This window comes from Salmo salar, chromosome 15 (assembly GCF_965601325.2).
Source record: "Salmo salar chromosome 15, fSalSal1, whole genome shotgun sequence".
NCBI classification, from domain to species: domain Eukaryota; kingdom Metazoa; phylum Chordata; class Actinopteri; order Salmoniformes; family Salmonidae; genus Salmo; species Salmo salar.
The window spans coordinates 59,677,501-59,698,807 of NC_138305.1; the positions used below are offsets into that span (position 1 = coordinate 59,677,501).

Sequence of the window (21,307 nt, forward strand, 5' to 3'; positions counted from 1 at the left end):
ACACACCTGGTTTCCCAAGGGAAAAAACAGCAGCACAGCTCCATAGGACCACAGATCTCAGTGTGTATATGCAGTCTGAGAAATGCTAGCTGTAAATGCTAGGCTTCACATTTGGACTCTATTGAATTATACTAAAGCTTTTCTCCGTGGCCGATGTGAGTAAAAGTTTTAAACATTTTAACACTCGCAAGGCCGCCGGGCCAGACGGAATACCAGGGCACATTCTCAATGCATGCCCAGACCAGCTGGCAAGTGTCTTCACTGACATTTTCAATCTCTCCTCGTCCCAGTATGTAATCCCAACATGTTTCAAACAGACCACCATTGTCCCTGTTCCTGAGAGCTCCAAGGTAACCTGCCTAAATTACTATAGCCATGTAGCACTCACATCTGAAATGAAGTGCTTTGAAAGGCTGGTCATGACACACACCAACACCACCATCCCAGACATCCTGGACCCACTCCAATTCGTATACTGCCCAACAGATCCACAGTGGATACAATCTCAATTGCACTTTACACTGCCCTCTCCCACCTGGACAAGAAGGGAAATAACTATGTGAGAATCCTGTCCATAGACTACAGCTCAGCTTTCAGCATCATAGTCCCCTCCAAGCTCCTCACCAAGCTGGGGACCCTAGGACTGAACACCTCCCTCTGTAACTGGATCCTGGACTTCCTGACGGGACGGCCCCAGGTGGTGAGGGTAGGCAACAACCCCTCCGCCGCGCCGTCCCTCAGGTTGTGTGCTTAGTCCCCCCCTGTACTCCCTGTTCACTCACGAGTGCGTGGCCACGCACGACTCCAACACCATCATCAAGTCTGCTGACGACATGACGGTGGTAGGGCTGTTCATCTGCGGCAATGAGACAGCCTACTGAGGTAGAAGGTCATAAACTTGGCAATGTTGTGCTATGACAACAACCTTTTCCTCAAAGTAAGACCAAAGACGTGATTGTGGACTACAGTAGAAAGAGAGGAGCACACGCCCCCATCCATATCGACAAGGCTGTAGGGGAGCCGGTCGAGAGCTTCAAGTTCTTTGGTATCCATTTCACTAAGGACTTTACATGGTCAACACACACCCGTCGTGAAGAGGGCATGAAAGCGCTTCTTCCCCCTCAGGAGGTTGAAAAGATTTGGCATGGGCCCTCAGATCCTCAAAACGTTCTACAGCTGCACCATTGAGAGCATCTTGACTGGCTGCATCACCACTTGGTATGGCAAATGCACCACCCTCGACTGCAAAACGCTACAGAGGGTGGTGCAGACAGCTCAGTACATCACTGGGGCCGAGCTCCCTGCCATCCATGACCTCTATATCAGGTAGTGTCAAAGGAAGGACTAAAGAATTGCCAAAGACTCCAGCACCCAAGCCATAGACTGTTTACTCTGCTACCCTCCGGCAAACAGTACCAGAGCATCGGCTCTCTGACCAACAGGCGCCGAAACAGCTTCTACCCCCCAAGTCATAAGATTGCTTAATAGTTAATTAATGGTTACCCAGACTATCTGCACTAACCCTATCTTACACCGGCTTTGCACACTCACAATACACACTACATACACACTCACACACACTACACTGACACTCTCACACAACCCACACACATTCACAGACACTACACACACACACACACACACACACACACACACACACACACACACACACACACACACACACACACACACACACACACACACACACACACACACACACACACACACACACACACACACACACTTGCACACTCATCATATGCTGCTGCTACTCTGTTCTTTATTCTTACTCTTATTATTATATATCCTGATGCCTAGTCACTTTTTACTCTTATTATTATCTATTATCTATCACTTCACCCTGCCTTCATGTACATATCTACCTCAAATACCTCGTACCCCTGCACATCGCCTCTGTACTGTTACTCCCTGTATATACAGTGGCAAGAAAAAGTATCTGAACCCTTTGGAAATACCTGGATTTCTGAATAAATTGGTCATTAAATTTGATCTGATCTTCATCTAAGTCACAACAATAGACAAATATAGTGTGCTTAAACTAATAACACAGAAAGTATTGTGTTCTTCTTGTCTATATTGAATACATCATTTAAACATTCACAGTGTAGGTTGGAAAAAGTATGTGAACCCCTCGGCTAATGACTTCTCCAAAAGCTAATTGGAGTCAGGAGTCAACTAACCTGGAGTCCAATCAATGAGACGAGATTGGAGATGTTGATTAGAGCTGCCTTGCCTATAAAAAACACCACATTTGAGTTTACTATTCACAAGAAGCATTGCCTGATGTGAAAGGGTGGAAAGGGTTACAAAAGTATCTCTAAAAGCCTTGATGTTCATCAGTCCATAGTAAGACAAATTGTCTATAAATGGAGAAAGTTCAGCACTGTTGCTACTCTCCCTAGGAGTGGCTGTCCTGCAAAGATGACTGCAAGAGCACAGCGCAGAATGCTCAATGAGGTTAAGAAGAATCCTAGAGTGTCAGCTAAAGACTTACAGAAATCTCTGGAACATGCTAACATCTCTGTTGACGAGTCTACGATACGTAAAACACTAAACAAGAATGGTGTTCATGGGAGGACACCACGGAAGAAGCCACTGCTGTCCAAAAAAAACCCATTGCTGCACGTCTGAAGTTTGCAAAATAGCACCTGGATGTTCCACAGCGCTACTGGCAAAATATTCTGTGGACAGATGAAACTACAGTTGAGTTGTTTGGAAGGAACACACAACACTATGTGTGGAGAAAAAAGGCACAGCACACCAACATCAAAACCTCATCCCAACTGTAAAGTATGGTGGAGGGAGCATCATGGTTTGGGGCTGCTTTGCTGCCTCAGGGCCTGGACAGCTTGCTATCATCAACGGAAAAATGAATTCCCAAGTTTATCAAGACATTTTGCAGGAGAATGTAAGGCTATCTATCTAATACGCCTTCTGGAGTGGCCCAGTCAGTCCTGACCTCAACCCAATTGAGATGCTGTGGCATGACCTCAAGAGAGCGGTTCACACCAGACATCCCAAGAATATTGCTGAACTGAAACAGTTTTGTAAAGAGGAATGGTCCTAAATTTCTCCAGACCGTTGTGCAGGTCTGATCCGCAACTACAGAAAACGTTTGTTGAGGTTATTGCTGCCAAAGGAGGGTCAACCAGTTATTAAATCCAAGGGTTTACATACTTTCTCCACCCTACACTGTGAATGTTTACACGGTGTGTTCAATAAAGACATGAGAATGTATAATTGTTTGTGTGTTATTAGTTTAAGCAGACTGTTTGTCTATTGTTGTGACCTAGATGTAGATCAGATCAAATTTTATGACCAATTTATGCAGAAATCCAGGCATATCCAAAGGGTTCACATACTTTTTCTTGCCACAGTATATGTATTTTATTCTTCTTGTGTTACTATTTAAAAAACAAATATTATTGTTTAACTCTGCATCGTTGGGAAGGGCTCGTTAGCAAGCATTTCACGGTTAAGTCTATACCTGTTGTATTCAGTGCATGTGACGAATACATTTTTATTTTATATTTGTAATCCACAGCTGTATCCTTATAACTGTAGACCTGCAGAGAGTGTTTACCAAAAGCACCACATCAAACTTAACCGTAACCCTAGGTGTCAGCTCTAAAGTGTGTTTGTGTGTGTGTGTGTGTGTGTGTGTGTGTGTGTGTGTGTGTGTGTGTGTGTGTGTGTGTGTGTGTGTGTGTGTGTGTGTGTGTGTGTGTGTGTGTGTGTGTGTGTGTGTGTGTGTGTGTGTGTGTGTGTGTCAGCTCAAAGCTGTGTAAACGTACTGGCTTCACACGACTCACTTACAATAAGTACTGGTTGAGTACTTAGTGCTGATTCTGATGTGACTGAGGTAGTGCTGTATAAGCTTTATAAGCCATAGATTACTGACAAGCTGACAGGCTAGAGAGAGACCAGATCACAGCATTACTGATTTGATTACCACTGTATGTGTGTATGTGTGTGTGTGTGTGTCCTGAGTGATTTTGTGGCAGAACACTGTGGCTCTGCCCGGTGTGTGTGTGTGTGTGTGTGTGTGTGTGTGTGTGTGTGTGTGTGTGTGTGTGTGTGTGTGTGTGTGTGTGTGTGTGTGTGTGTGTATGATGATCATCAGCACCGTGAGAAAGCCAGACCCTCCCTCTAGTTAACTCCTGAGGGAAACCCCCTCTAACTGTCAGACAGGAAGTCCCCTGGACCTGGGCTGTGACATCATCAGACAGACAGGAAGGGATCAGTATCTATGTCCTGAGCAGTTTGTGGCAGAACACCGGGGCTGTGCCCGGTTGTGTGTGTGTGTCCTGAGCAGTTTATGGCCGTGCCCGGTTGGTACCCCTGGGTACTACTGTGTTTGTTATGTTAGAGCCCGCCATGCCAACAGAGAGGAACGTTTAGATAAAACTGGGACATTTCACTCACAATTTCTGAGAGTGTGATGGAGCTCAATTCCCTTCCTTGCTTTGGTCTCAGTCTCTGTGTCTGTCTGCCTGGGTGCATGTGTTTTGCCCTACTTCCCTTTTCGAAAAACTCCCATTGGATTATTTTACTACTCATCCTGTGAGCCATTTTACAGAACATTCTAACATTCTAACAGTCTATTCTAACATTATAACTGTTCCATTCAGTCACTGTGCCTTTTCAACCCTCCCATGACCAGCCTATACAGCAGCAGGCCCAACCCCAGCCCCAGCCCCAGTGCTAGGCAGCCCTGTCACTCTCTTTGTGTGGCTGAACAATCACTAAGGACAGGCCTCTGTGTCACAGGGAGAGCTGGACTGTACCAGAACTCACCACTTTCTACCTCTCTCTACCTCTTTCTCTCTTTTTCTCTCTGTCCCCTCTCTACCTCGTTCTCCTGCTTTCTCTCAGTTCTCTATCTCTCGCTTTCTCTATAATCCCTCTTTCTCTTTCTATCTGTTCTTTTATTTTTATTTTTTGGGGGGGTAGATCAGCTTTAATATGCAGATATAAATATTTTCTACAATGTAGAAAATAGTAAAAATAAAGTTAAAATATATATTTTATTTTATTATTTTCCCCTAACCCTACCACCCCTCCCCTAATTGGAGTAAACTAAAGGACAACAACACTTAGGGCTTCTACTTCCAGCTTATACATACTATATACATTTTACAGGCACAATGTATTTTACAATAGTTATATTTTGTTTGTTTTTAATCCCAGCCTACAGCTACCCTCAACCCCCTCCCATCTGTCTCTGAAGACCATCCAGTTTGATTTCTATTTGCCATATACTTTTAACTGTGCTGTTTCACAAAAGTTCTGAACCTATATACATTTAATGACACAGTATATTTTACATGAGTTATCTTGTTGTTTTTAGTCCCACCCTTCAGCCCCACAAAACCCCTCCCATCTATCTCTTAACACCATCCATTTTGATTTATATTTACCATATATTTTCAACTGTGCTGTGATTTTTCACAAAAGTTCTGAACCTTTTTATTCTCATATTTTCTACAGATTGTAAATTAAAGATACATTTTTTTGCTAAAATTATTATTATATTATTGATTGATTGACTATGACTTTTCAAATCACCCAGCAGAGGTATTTGCAGAGTTAGCTCCACGTAAATGTTGCAATTCTTCAGCCATATAATAAGTTACATTTTTAAATTCTATGTTTTGAATCCAGCATAATTTGTGCTTTGGAATCGGTACATCAAAAATCTCTTCCCAACTATTTTGCGTTCTGTATGGCACAGCTGTCAATTTTTTGGTCCTTAAATGAAACTGGTATACTTTTGTCTTTATCAAAATTTTCTTTAACCAATTTTGGTCTTTAATGCCGGGCCGACAGACCTTACTCCCCCTCCACTTGCTTCTTCCATTTTTGCAGTAATGCTGCAATTAGTTGGTTGTAATTTTGGGTAGAGCAGACATTTCCATATATTTTTGTTAGCTGCATGTGGGACATAACTCCACCAGTCTTATTTATGATATCATTTACAATGCTTTACCTTTTTAAAATATTTTTTCCAAATATATATATATTTTTAAACAATTAGTATATTTCAGTTTAGCCATAATATTTTTTGGATTAGTTGTTCTGTCTTTTCTGGTCGATTAAACTGAAATTGCAACCAACTTTCTCTGGCTTGTTTTAAAAATAGCGATATTTTAAAGATTATTTCATTTTCAAACAACCGAAAGTGAGAGATTGTAATCTGAATAAAGGGGAAAAGGCCATTCTTGAACATGGGATGAGACATTGTTACTAATCTGTTAGAGAACCAGTTTGGATTTAAGTATAACTTTTGTATGACTGAAGCCTTTAGTGAGAGGTCTAATGCATTCATTTTAAATCATTTCTGCCCTCCGAGTTCATATTCATTATATAAATATGCCCGTTTAATTTTGTCTGGCTTGCCATTCCAAATAAAATGGGATATTGTTTGCTCATATAATTTAAAAAACAGGTCGCTAGGTGTAGGCAAAACCACAAGCAAATAGGTAATCTGGGATATGACTAAAGAGTAAATCAGTGTGATTTTTACACAAATAGACAGATATTTTCCTTTCCATGGTAACTTTCTATAAAAATGTATTGTAGTGAGATAATTTCTTTCTTTTGGGATATGAATACCGAGTATGTCCACATCACCGTCAAACCATTTTATTGGTAAACTACATGTTAATGTAAAAGTCGTATTTTTTAGTGATCCAATACGTAATCATAATTTGGCTTCAATCCAGAGAGGTTAGAAAAAGTATCTAGATCCTCTATGAGGCTGTGGAGGGATCCAAATTGTGCATTTAAATGAATAATCAGCATACAGTGACACCTTTGTTTTTAGGCCCTGGATTTCCAGCCCCTTGATATTATTGTTGGATCTGATTTTAATAGCTAACATATCGATGGCCATAATAAATAATATGCCAATAGCGGACAACCGTGTTTAACTCCTCTTGATAGTTTAATACTTTCTGAGAAGTAGCCATTATTTACTATTTTACACCTAGGGTTACTATACATAACTTTAACCCATTGTATAAGAGATTCTCCAAAATTGAAATATTCCAGGCATTTATATATAAATTCCAGTTGTACTTTTTCAAAATCCTTTTCAATGTCTAGTTGCTCAGATTTTTCATATTGTTCTATTGTTTCCAGTACTTGTCTTATATTATTTCCAATGTATCGTCCATGTAAAAAAAAGGATGGATAACAATACCTTTCTAATTCTATGCGCTATGCATTTTGCTAGAATGTTTGCATCACAATCACAACACTGAAGTGTAAGGGGTCTCCAATTTTTTAAATGAACTGGATCTTATATATATTTACCACTTGTGTCCTGTTTCAGTAATAATGAAATCAGACCTTGGTTAAAACATGCTTATAACGGTCCTCTGAGTACATCAAAAAGGTTTGATATACCTCAACTGGTATGCCATCCAGCCCTGGAGTTTTCCCAGACTTAAAGGCTTTAATTGGATCAATAAGTTCCTCCTCTGTAATTTGGCCTTCACATGAGTCTTTCTGTACAGCTGCTAATTTTACATTATTAATAGGAAAAAAATCCATGCAATTAACTTTCTATCTATTATTAGTTGAACTGAATTCTAGGGCAGGACAGGTCTGGAGTGAGGGCAACTGGAGCAGAGGGTGTAGGGTTTAGTATGTGGATGGGGGTCAAACACCTTGGGGTCCTATCAGGTCAAAGGTTAGAGTTCAGGTCCATTGTGGAAACGTTTTGGCGTCGTCACCAAAACAACACGATTGTGGCTATTTTAGAGTGGTGCGTAGAGGATGTGGTTGAGCTAGCAAAAACGTGCTTAGTTGTGTTAACTATATGTACTTAGTTGACACTACAGCTGCAGAGCAGTGGTTGGACTTGAGTCTTTATGATAAGGATGTTTTCCTAAGTGTGAACTCTATGATGTACAGATACTCAGTAGATGTTATCAGATTAACCTAAGATATAGCTTAGTTTTTTGGGTGTCTGTCTTCGGCTCCTAGTCTATGTTGCTTTAGTGGGAAAGAATTAGAGCCTATTCGTGTATAACTCAGTGGTTATAGATGAGCTAGTCATTGATGACTGGAGGAAAGTGCACTAGTCCACAACCTCCCCACTCTCTCTCTCTCTCTCTCTCTCTCGGTCTCTCCCTCTCTCTCCACAGTGAAACACACAGCGGTTTCCTTAGCCCATAATGATACAGTATGTACCACTTGTATGGATGAATTACACATAGACAACACAGCTCCCCACATCCTCCAAACTGCACAATGCAAAATAATTATTCTGTCCTGAGATGCCGGGGGTGTGTGTGTGTGTGTGTGTGTGTGTGTGTGTGTGTGTGTGTGTGTGTGTGTGTGTGTGTGTGTGTGTGTGTGTGTGTGCGTGCCTGAATAAAGCTCATGATCATCCGGGTTAGCGATCCTGTGGCATAGTGCATCTTCCTGTTCTCCCACTGTGCCGCTGTAACCGATGTGAAATGGCTAGTTAGTTAGCGGTGGTGCGCGCTAATAGCGTTTCAATCGGTGACGTCACTCGCTCTGAGACTTGAAGTAGGGTTGCCCCTTGCGTTGCAAGGGCCGCGGCTTTTGTGGCGCGATGGGTAACGATGCTTCGTGGGGTGTCAGTTGTTGATGTGTGCAAGGGTCCCTGGTTCGAGCCCAGGTTGGGGCGAAGAGAGGGACGGAACCTACACGGTTACATTGGTGCCGTGACCCGGATCATTGGTTGCTGCGGAAAAGGAGGAGGTCAAAGGGGGGGGTGAGTGTAACCGATGTGAAATGGCTAGTTAGTTAGCGGTGGTGCGCGCTAATAGCGTTTCAATCGGTGACGTCACTCGCTCTGAGACTTGAAGTAGGGTTGCCCCTTGCGTTGCAAGGGCCGCGGCTTTTGTGGCGCGATGGGTAACGATGCTTCGTGGGGTGTCAGTTGTTGATGTGTGCAAGGGTCCCTGGTTCGAGCCCAGGTTGGGGCGAAGAGAGGGACGGAACCTACACGGTTACACCGCCACACCAACTCAGAACGGATAACGGAAAAACATCCCCACAGCATGATGCTGCCACCACCATGCTTCACTGTGAGGATGGTGTTCTCGGGGTAATGAGAGGTGTTGGGTTTGCGCCAGACATAGCATTTTCCTTGATGGCCAAAAAGCTACATTTTAGTCTTATCTGACCAGACTACCTTCTTCCATATGTTTGGGGAGTCTCCCACATGCCTTTTGGCGAACACCAAACGTGTTTGCTTATTTTTTTCTTTAAGCAATTGCTTTTTTCTGGCCACTCTTTCGTAAAACCCAGCTCAGTGGAGTGTACGGCTTAAAGTGGTCCTATGGACAGATACTCCAATCTCCGCTGTGGAGCTTTGCAGCTCCTTCAGGGTTATCTTTGGTCTCTTTGTTGCCTCTCTGATTAATGCCCTCCTTGCCTGGTCCGTGAGTTTTGGTGGGCGGCCCTCTCTTGGCAGGTTTGTTGTGGTGCCATATTCTTTCCATTTTTTAATAATGGATTTAATGGTGCTCCGTGGGATGTTCAAAGTTTCAGATATGTTTTATAACCCAACCCTGATCTGTACCCTGATCATTACAGGTTGTAATGCAACAAAATAGGAAAAACGCCAAGGGGGACGAATACTTTTGCAAGGCACTGTAAATTGTCATGTCTTTATCAATTGCACAAACTCATCATGAGGCCAAAGTTTCACTATAAAAAAAAGATACCAAATTCGACTCAAATGTTTGCTCAAACAATGGCCATTAAGATATGCAATAAGAACAATAACCCTTCCCTCCCTTTTTCTCTCTGTAGGATGTTGGGCTGTACTCCGTTTGTGGTGGTCTCCTACTTCTACCTTTGGTTTGTTCCTCCCTTCACAAACGGACGTTTCATCTGGTACCTGGGCTTCTACTGCCTCTACCAGACACTCATCACTGTGAGTACCAGCCAGCTACCTACGACAAAAGCGTTGGCCCACAAGGACAACCATGTACACATCCTCATTCTCAGATACAGTATCTTATCTAACACTATTCAACACTGACTTTGTTTACTCATAGTATACACCTACCATTGTTCCTAGATACAGCTTTTTATTTGCCAGAAAAGATACAGATAAGCAGAGATGACTTGCAGAACCCAACACAAATCTATAGTGAGCAGAGCCAACATGTCATAAAACCAAACCTTGTTGATAGTTCACCTCAAACAAGTGTGTTTATTTAAGTTTATTTTGTTACTAAGGTACAGCTTCAAACCCTTTCCCATTCTTTCTCTGCCTTTTTCTCATTCTCTCTCTCTCTCTCTTTCTCTCTGCGCTCTCTCTCTCTCTCTCTCTCTCTCTCTCACTCTCTCCTCTGCTCTCTCTCTCTCTCTAATCTTTTTAACATATGCTAAAGAGCATGTTGCCCACTGCCCATCGTAGTCACATTGCGATGGCCTATAATGACATGTCATTCTAACTACTTGATAAGTATATGCTCGGCCCTGCCAGAGACCGCTGGATGGGTAAATGCTGGTTACCACTTTTAGCTTCCCTTCATTGTCTTTGTGTGTGAGAGACTGAGAACGCACGGCTGTTATCACTTTAAAGCCCTACAGTAGCGACAATAAAAAAAACAGGCCAGTGTAATCATTCAATCAGGATTTGATGACCAATCCTTTTACGTGAGTCAAAGCTCTGGTCAAATTGGATTCTATACATTTAGTTTTTACAACAAGGCCCTACAAATGACATGGTTGGCCATCCCTCCATCCGTCCTTCCCTCCATCCCGCCCTGGGCCGAAGAGAAGGAGAAGGGCTGGGACAGTCTTTCACGGCAGCCTTTATTTCTGTTGTCTCTTTGGATGCTCGGTCAGTTGTTCGTTTGCTGCATCGTTTGGCCACAATGCTGACTGAGCTGTTGTGTAAATGACAAAGGAGAAGAAAGGCTGGGGTTGAAGGTGAATAGTTGCTGACTGTTCTACTGGGCAGCTTGAGAGGAAAACAGAGAGCTGAGGTTTACAGACGGGGGGGGGGGGGTCTACTAAGCTAACATATGGAATTGTTTTTAAGATGGTCATACCATGGATCATGTAGCTATTTGATTAAGAATTTTAGAACCCCTGTATATATAAACAAATATAATTAAATATTGAATTTGGACTTTACTTCTATAGCCCATTGAAACACATGGAATGCACATTCATAAATGGCAAAACAGACAGTCAAAAAAATCTATCATAAGGAATAAAGTTTTGAAGTGTCTTTCCTATGTCTCGGAGAAAGCTAAGGAAATTGTCACGTCCTGACCAGTAAAATAGGTTGTTTGTTATTGTAGTTTGGTCAGGGCGTGGCAGGGGGTGTTTGTTTAGAGTGTTTCGAGGTTTGTTGGGCTATGTTCTTATTTAAGAGGGGTGTTTGTTTAGAGTGTTTCGGGGTTTGTTGGGCTATGTTCTTGTTAATCGATTTCTATGTTAGTTCTAGTATGTATATTTCTATGTGGTGTTTATTGGGTTGACCTTCAATTGGAAGCAGCTGCTCCTCGTTGGTTCTAATTGAAGGTCCTATTTAAGAGGGGTGTTTTTTTTCTATGGGATTTGTGGGTAGTTGTTTCCTGTTTAGTGTTTGTTGCACCTGACAGGACTGTTTCTCGTCGATGTTTGTTGTTTTGTTAAGTGTTTACATTTTCCTTCATTAAAAGAAGATGAGTATTCACATTCCCGCTGCGTTTTGGTCCAATTCATATGACGCCCGTGACAGAAATATTTGTGTTTTTTGGACACACATTTAACCCCTTTTTTTTGTTGGCACAAAACTACCTCCAGAATACCGTCTTGTTCATGAGAATCTCCCCTTTCCATAATGGGGTCATATTAGTTTGTTGTCCGAACACTTCAGATGCTACAGACATTTTCATGAGAAGACCGATTTTTGGGACATCTCATGGTCTGACAGACACCCCTGTAGCTCGCCTACCTTCCACCACGGAAAGCCAGCATAAATGGATGCGGTGGATTGAGACGCAGCCTATGCAAAAAAAGTATATTTGTAGCTTAAACTTAAGGATCTTAAAAGTAAATGTTGCAGTGAATCATCGTCTTAAGTGGAACATAAAATATCCCCAAAAAGTGGAAATTATATGGACTCTGACCCTCTGTCCTATATCTAATCATGTCCTCTGTGTTTCTTCTGTGTTTCCCAGTGTTTCCATGTGCCTTACTCTGCCCTCACCATGTTCCTCAGTACGGACCAGAAGGAGAGAGACTCAGCCACAGCCTATCGTAGGTCACTATTAAACAGACCTTACATTTGTTAATCAAATTCAGGCACTATTCTGTCATTCTGTTTTGATAGTACTTAATACTGTAATAAATGTGTTATATTGCAGGTATGACCCTGGAGGTGCTGGGTACTCTCGTTGGTGCTGCCATCCAGGGTCAGATTGTGGCGAGCGCCCACACCCTGAAGCACTGCCCCCACCACAACATGTCCACCGGTCACCTAGGCAACGGCAGCGGGGCCGAGATCGTCAAGAGAATCGTTCACTCCCAGGACTTCCTGTCACATGCTGTAAGTGTCACCGCGACAACAAACAACCTGACCTGGGGTGTTACCATGGTGATCCGATTTTGAAAGTAACTGTAACTGACAGTACTGTCCTCAACTACCTCAGGGCTGCACTTTCAGGGTCATCTTTTCCTTTTTCTTCACTTTTTTAAAGCCTTAAAGTTGCAAGGAAACAAACAGGAAACAAGTCAAAGGTCAAGAAGTATAAAACGAGTGATTTGTTGAAACTAAAAGGAATATGATGAATATGAAGTTTGTGTTTGCAGACTGTCTAGCGGTGAAATGTAGTCTTACCAAGTACCAACTTCAAGAGGGCTTTATAGACATATATTATTTATCCTGGGTTTGACGTGACCATAGGATGAATAAGAGCCTATGCAACAGCTCCCTCCCCTCCCCTGGTACTGACCACAAAATGGCGTTCCTCCCTGACATCAGTCATCAAACCCCTTCCCTAAAATAAGAGACCCCTCCCCACAATGAGGGGGTGACCACAGTCTGTTTGTGATTAAGGCAATTTTTTATCACATTCAAAAACACCTGAATGAACCCCGGACCCCAAACTCGACATGCGGTTTGTTGGGATTAGGGGACTAACAATATTGAACATCTATTTCCAGCCAAATCCAGACCGGAACATTACATTTGAATTTAACTGGTTGTTCATTTCCTTAACAGTATACTACCTATAGCCAATGAAAACATCACTGAGACAACCCAGAGACCCTGCTGTGAATCTTGTGAATGCAAAGGTGGTTTATGGGTTCATGGGTAAAACGCGGCGAGCGGGCTCCAGCCCAAACTATTCCGTGTTGGATTCGGGCATGCAGCGGCTATTCAGGGGCTCAAGTGGTGCCTTTCCAAATGATTCTGGGTAAACCTTGATGGTTCGGCTCTCTCACCACGCAGGGCCCTCTGTAGCCATGCTGAGCACTTACACACAAACACACAACCACACAAACTTGGAGCACTGTCACCACTAGATTCTTCTGAGTTTGCGGGTGAGGGTAGCACATTCGTCTGGGCGAGTTCTCCAGTCCCTCAGAAATTGGCAGAACGTTTGATGTGAGTAAATAATAATAAACCACTTAGCTGCGCCGCATGGAAAAATAGCAAACAAGCCTGGATTTGTTTAGGGCAGTTCAGTTCCTGTTGGGGTTAACATGAAATCTTCAAGGCTCTATAGTATTTTGGTAGACTGTATTTAAGGATCAGAATGAACTTGCTTTTATCTAATCTGTTGAGTTATTTATGAGATCTAGTATCTGCTAGAGCGATGTAAGGAGTGCTAGAGTAAAATGACAGGCTCAACAAACACATTGATATCTTCTAATGTGACTTTTTGATAACAGTTGAAGTGCAGTATTTGGGGGAAGTTGCAAAATAGAAATTGAGGAAGGCTCAGTACAGATGTGCTCCTTCTGTAACCGAAGACAAAAATATTGATAATGGGAAGAGTAGTGTAATGTAATACCTAATGGGGATCCAAATAAACAAATAAAGGATAGATTCACACTCTTGTTTTCTTCCTGCCTTTGCAGAAGAAGGTGTATATGCTTTCTATCATCCTTGTAGAATGAGGTGTATATGCTCTCTATCCTCCTTGTAGAATGAGGTGTATATGCTCTCTACCCTCCTTGTAGAATGAGGTGTATATGCTCTCTACCCTCCTTGTAGAATGAGGTGTATATGCTCTCTATCCTCCTTGTAGAATGAGGTGTATATGCTCTCCATCCTCCTTGTAGAATGAGGTGTATATGCTCTCTATCCTCCTTGTAGAATGAGGTGTATATGCTCTCTATCCTCCTTGTAGAATGAGGTGTATATGCTCTCTATCCTCCTTGTAGAATGAGGTGTATATGCTCTCTACCCTCCTTGTAGAATGAGGTGTATATGCTCTCTATCCTTGTAGAATGAGGTGTATATGCTCTCTATCCTCCTTGTAGAATGAGGTGTATATGCTCTCTATCCTCCTTGTAGAATGAGGTGTATATGCTCTCTATCCTCCTTGTAGAATGAGGTGTATATGCTCTCTATCCTTGTAGAATGAGGTGTATATGCTCTCTATCCTTGTAGAATGAGGTGTATATGCTCTCTACCCTCCTTGTAGAATGAGGTGTATATGCTCTCTATCCTTGTAGAATGAGGTGTATATGCTCTCTATCCTCCTTGTAGAATGAGGTGTATATGCTCTCTATCCTCCTTGTAGAATGAGGTGTATATGCTCTCTATCCTCCTTGTAGAATGAGGTGTATATGCTCTCTACCCTCCTTGTAGAAGGAGGTGTATATGCTCTCTATCCTCCTTGTAGAATGAGGTGTATATGCTCTCTATCCTCCTTGTAGAATGAGGTGTATATGCTCTCTATCCTCCTTGTAGAATGAGGTGTATATGCTCTCTATCCTCCTTGTAGAATGAGGTGTATATGCTCTCTATCCTCCTTGTAGAATGAGGTGTATATGCTCTCTATCCTCCTTGTAGAATGAGGTGTATATGCTCTCTATCCTCCTTTTAGAATGAGGTGTATATGCTCTCTATCCTCCTTGTAGAATGAGGTGTATATGCTCTCTATCCTCCTTGTAGAATGAGGTGTATATGCTCTCTATCCTTGTAGAATGAGGTGTATATGCTCTCTATCCTTGTAGAATGAGGTGTATATGCTCTCTACCCTCCTTGTAGAATGAGGTGTATATGCTCTCTATCCTCCTTGTAGAACGAGGTGTATATGCCCTCTATCCTTGTAGAATGAGGTGTATATGCTCTCTACCCTCCTTGTAGAATGAGGTGTATATGCTCTCTATCCTTGTAGAATGAGGTGTATATGCTCTCTATCCTCCTTGTAGAATGAGGTGTATATGCTCTCTATCCTCCTTGTAGAATGAGGTGTATATGCTCTCTATCCTCCTTGTAGAATGAGGTGTATATGCTCTCTACCCTCCTTGTAGAAGGAGGTGTATATGCTCTCTACCCTCCTTGTAGAATGAGGTGTATATGCTCTCTATCCTCCTTGTAGAATGAGGTGTATATGCTCTCTATCCTCCTTGTAGAATGAGGTGTATATGCTCTCTATCCTCCTTGTAGAATGAGGTGTATATGCTCTCTACCCTCCTTGTAGAATGAGGTGTATATGCTCTCTATCCTTGTAGAATGAGGTGTATATGCTCTCTATCCTCCTTGTAGAATGAGGTGTATATGCTCTCTATCCTCCTTGTAGAATGAGGTGTATATGCTCTCTATCCTCCTTGTAGAATGAGGTGTATATGCTCTCTACCCTCCTTGTAGAAGGAGGTGTATATGCTCTCTACCCTCCTTGTAGAATGAGGTGTATATGCTCTCTATCCTCTTTGTAGAATGAGGTGTATATGCTCTCTATCCTCCTTGTAGAATGAGGTGTATATGCTCTCTATCCTCCTTGTAGAATGAGGTGTATATGCTCTCTATCCTCCTTGTAGAATGAGGTGTATATGCTCTCTATCCTCCTTGTAGAATGAGGTGTATATAGTCTCTATCCTCCTTGTAGAATGAGGGGTATATGCTCTCTACCCTCCTTGTAGAATGAGGTGTATATGCTCTCTATCCTTGTAGAATGAGGTGTATATGCTCTCTATCCTCCTTGTAGAATGAGGTGTATATGCTCTCTATCCTCCTTGTAGAATGAGGTGTATATGCTCTCTATCCTCCTTGTAGAATGAGGTGTATATGCTCTCTACCCTCCTTGTAGAATGAGGTGTATATGCTCTCTACCCTCCTTGTAGAATGAGGTGTATATGCTCTCTACCCTCCTTGTAGAAGGAGGTGTATATGCTCTCTACCCTCCTTGTAGAATGAGGTGTATATGCTCTCTATCCTCCTTGTAGAATGAGGTGTATATGCTCTCTATCCTTGTAGGAGGTGTATATGCTCTCTACCCTCCTTGTAGAATGAGTTGTATATGCTCTATATCCTTGTAGAATGAGGTGTATATGCTCTCTATCCTCCTTGTAGAATGAGGTGTATATGCTCTCTACCCTCCTTGTAGAATGAGGTGTATATGCTCTCTACCCTCCTTGTAGAAGGAGGTGTATATGCTCTCTATCCTCCTTGTAGAATGAGGTGTATATGCTCTCTATCCTCCTTGTAGAATGAGGTGTATATGCTCTCTATCCTTGTAGAATGAGGTGTATATGCTCTCTATCCTTGTAGAATGAGGTGTATATGCTCTCTACCCTCCTTGTAGAATGAGGTGTATATGCTCTCTATCCTCCTTGTAGAACGAGGTGTATATGCTCTCTATCCTTGTAGAATGAGGTGTATATGCTCTCTACCCTCCTTGTAGAATGAGGTGTATATGCTCTCTATCCTTGTAGAATGAGGTGTATATGCTCTCTATCCTCCTTGTAGAATGAGGTGTATATGCTCTCTATCCTCCTTGTAGAATGAGGTGTATATGCTCTCTATCCTCCTTGTAGAATGAGGTGTATATGCTCTCTACCCTCCTTGTAGAAGGAGGTGTATATGCTCTCTACCCTCCTTGTAGAATGAGGTGTATATGCTCTCTATCCTCCTTGTAGAATGAGGTGTATATGCTCTCTATCCTTGTAGGAGGTGTATATGCTCTCTACCCTCCTTGTAGAATGAGGTGTATATGCTCTATATCCTTGTAGAATGAGGTGTATATGCTCTCTATCCTCCTTGTAGAATGAGGTGTATATGCTCTATACCCTCCTTGTAGAATGAGGTGTATATGCTCTCTACCCTCCTTGTAGAAGGAGGTGTATATGCTCTCTATCCTCCTTGTAGAATGAGGTGTATATGCTCTCTATCCTCCTTGTAGAATGAGGTGTATATGCTCTCTATCCTTGTAGAATGAGGTGTATATGCTCTCTATCCTTGTAGAATGAGGTGTATATGCTCTCTACCCTCCTTGTAGAATGAGGTGTATATGCTCTCTATCCTCCTTGTAGAACGAGGTGTATATGCTCTCTATCCTTGTAGAATGAGGTGTATATGCTCTCTACCCTCCTTGTAGAATGAGGTGTATATGCTCTCTATCCTTGTAGAATGAGGTGTATATGCTCTCTATCCTCCTTGTAGAATGAGGTGTATATGCTCTCTATCCTCCTTGTAGAATGAGGTGTATATGCTCTCTATCCTCCTTGTAGAATGAGGTGTATATGCTCTCTACCCTCCTTGTAGAAGGAGGTGTATATGCTCTCTACCCTCCTTGTAGAATGAGGTGTATATGCTCTCTATCCTCCTTGTAGAATGAGGTGTATATGCTCTCTATCCTCCTTGTAGAATGAGGTGTATATGCTCTCTATCCTCCTTGTAGAATGAGGTGTATATGCTCTCTATCCTCCTTGTAGAATGAGGTGTATATGCTCTCTATCCTCCTTGTAGAATGAGGTGTATATGCTCTCTATCCTCCTTGTAGAATGAGGGGTATATGCTCTCTACCCTCCTTGTAGAATGAGGTGTATATGCTCTCTATCCTTGTAGAATGAGGTGTATATGCTCTCTACCCTCCTTGTAGAATGAGGTGTATATGCTCTCTATCCTCCTTGTAGAATGAGGTGTATATGCTCTCTATCCTCCTTGTAGAATGAGGTGTATATGCTCTCTACCCTCCTTGTAGAATGAGGTGTATATGCTCTCTACCCTCCTTGTAGAATGAGGTGTATATGCTCTCTACCCTCCTTGTAGAAGGAGGTGTATATGCTCTCTACCCTCCTTGTAGAATGAGGTGTATATGCTCTCTATCCTCCTTGTAGAATGAGGTGTATATGCTCTCTATCCTCCTTGTAGAATGAGGTGTATATGCTCTCTATCCTCCTTGTAGAATGAGTTGTATATGCTCTCTATCCTCCTTGTAGAATGAGGTGTATATGCTCTCTATCCTCCTTGTAGAATGAGGTGTATATGCTCTCTATCCTCATTGTAGAATGAGGTGTATATGCTCTCTATCCTCCTTGTAGAATGAGGTGTATATGCTCTCTACCCTCCTTGTAGAATGAGGTGTATATGCTCTCTATCCTTGTAGAATGAGGTGTATATGCTCTCTATCCTCCTTGTAGAATGAGGTGTATATGCTCTCTATCCTCCTTGTAGAATGAGGTGTATATGCTCTCTATCCTCCTTGTAGAATGAGGTGTATATGCTCTCTACCCTCCTTGTAGAATGAGGTGTATATGCTCTCTACCCTCCTTGTAGAATGAGGTGTATATGCTCTCTACCCTCCTTGTAAAATGAGGTGTATATGCTCTCTATCATCCTTGTAGAATGAGGTGTATATGCTCTCTACCCTCCTTGTAGAATGAGGTGTATATGCTCTAGAATGAGGTGTATATGCTCTCTACCCTCCTTGTAGAATGAGGTGTATATGCTCTCTAACATCCTTGTAGAATGAGGTGTATATGCTCTCTATCCTCCTTGTAGAATGAGGTGTATATGCTCTCTATCCTCCTTGTAGAATGAGGTGTATATGCTCTCTATCCTCCTTGTAGAATGAGGTGTATATGCTCTCTATCCTCCTTGTAGAATGAGGTGTATATGCTCTCTATCCTCCTTGTAGAATGAGGTGTATATGCTCTCTATCCTCCTTGTAGAATGAGGTGTATATGCTCTCTACCCTCCTTGTAGAATGAGGTGTATATGCTCTCTATCCTTGTAGAATGAGGTGTATATGCTCTCTATCCTCCTTGTAGAATGAGGTGTATATGCTCTCTATCCTCCTTGTAGAATGAGGTGTATATGCTCTCTATCCTTGTAGAATGAGGTGTATATGCTCTCTATCCTTGTAGAATGAGGTGTATATGCTCTCTACCCTCCTTGTAGAATGAGGTGTATATGCTCTCTATCCTCCTTGTAGAACGAGGTGTATATGCTCTCTATCCTTGTAGAATGAGGTGTATATGCTCTGTACCCTCCTTGTAGAATGAGGTGTATATGCTCTCTATCCTTGTAGAATGAGGTGTATATGCTCTCTATCCTCCTTGTAGAATGAGGTGTATATGCTCTCTATCCTCCTTGTAGAATGAGGTGTATATGCTCTCTATCCTCCTTGTAGAATGAGGTGTATATGCTCTCTACCCTCCTTGTAGAATGAGGTGTATATGCTCTCTATCCTTGTAGAATGAGGTGTATATGCTCTCTATCCTCCTTGTAGAATGAGGTGTATATGCTCTCTATCCTCCTTGTAGAATGAGGTGTATATGCTCTCTATCCTCCTTGTAGAATGAGGTGTATATGCTCTCTACCCTCCTTGTAGAATGAGGTGTATATGCTCTCTACCCTCCTTGTAGAATGAGGTGTATATGCTCTCTACCCTCCTTGTAAAATGAGGTGTATATGCTCTCTATCATCCTTGTAGAATGAGGTGTATATGCTCTCTACCCTCCTTGTAGAATGAGGTGTATATGCTCTAGAATGAGGTGTATATGCTCTCTACCCTCCTTGTAGAATGAGGTGTATATGCTCTCTAACATCCTTGTAGAATGAGGTGTATATGCTCTCTATCCTCCTTGTAGAATGAGGTGTATATGCTCTCTATCCTCCTTGTAGAATGAGGTGTATATGCTCTCTATCCTCCTTGTAGAATGAGGTGTATATGCTCTCTATCCTCCTTGTAGAATGAGGTGTATATGCTCTCTATCCTCCTTGTAGAATGAGGTGTATATGCTCTCTATCCTCCTTGTAGTATGAGGTGTATATGCTCTCTACCCTCCTTGTAGAATGAGGTGTATATGCTCTCTATCCTTGTAGAATGAGGTGTATATGCTATCTATCCTCCTTGTAGAATGAGGTGTATATGCTCTCTATCCTCCTTGTAGAATGAGGTGTATATGCTCTCTATCCTCCTTGTAGAATGAGGTGTATATGCTCTCTACCCTCCTTGTAGAATGAGGTGTATATGCTCTCTACCCTCCTTGTAGAATGAGGTGTATATGCTCTCTACCCTCCTTGTAGAAGGAGGTGTATATGCTCTCTACCCTCCTTGTAGAATGAGGTGTATATGCTCTCTACCCTCCTTGTAGAAGGAGGTGTATATGCTCTCTACCCTCCTTGTAGAATGAGGTGAATATGCTCTCTATCCTCCTTGTAGAATGAGGTGTATATGCTCTCTATCCTCCTTGTAGAATGAGGTGTATATGCTCTCTATCCTCCTTGTAGAATGAGGTGTATATGCTCTCTATCCTTGTAGAATGAGGTGTATATGCTCTCTATCCTTGTAGAATGAGGTGTATATGCTCTCTACCCTCCTTGTAGAATGAGGTGTATATGCTCTCTATCCTCCTTGTAGAACGAGGTGTATATGCTCTCTATCCTTGTAGAATGAGGTGTATATGCTCTGTACCCTCCTTGTAGAATGAGGTGTATATGCTCTCTATCCTTGTAGAATGAGGTGTATATGCTCTCTATCCTCCTTGTAGAATGAGGTGTATATGCTCTCTATCCTCCTTGTAGAATGAGGTGTATATGCTCTCTATCCTCCTTGTAGAATGAGGTGTATATGCTCTCTACCCTCCTTGTAGAAGGAGGTGTATATGCTCTCTACCCTCCTTGTAGAATGAGGTGTATATGCTCTCTATCCTCCTTGTAGAATGAGGTGTATATGCTCTCTATCCTCCTTGTAGAATGAGGTGTATATGCTCTCTATCCTCCTTGTAGAATGAGGTGTATATGCTCTCTATCCTCCTTGTAGAATGAGGTGTATATGCTCTCTATCCTCCTTGTAGAATGAGGTGTATATGCTCTCTATCCTCCTTGTAGAATGAG

At 42.2% G+C, this 21,307-nt stretch overlaps 1 protein-coding gene across 1 annotated transcript in view; it reads left to right on the forward strand.

Annotated features, from left to right (window-relative positions):
* The window catches only part of LOC106571769 (sphingosine-1-phosphate transporter MFSD2B), a 46,514-nt gene that overhangs the window by 6,214 nt on the left and 18,993 nt on the right, over positions 1–21,307 (forward strand). The window contains exons 5-7 of the mRNA XM_014145222.3: positions 9,817–9,940; positions 12,189–12,267; positions 12,375–12,556. Of these exons, the coding sequence (XP_014000697.1) occupies positions 9,817–9,940; positions 12,189–12,267; positions 12,375–12,556 (385 nt within the window). The remainder of the gene's footprint in view (positions 1–9,816; positions 9,941–12,188; positions 12,268–12,374; positions 12,557–21,307) is intronic.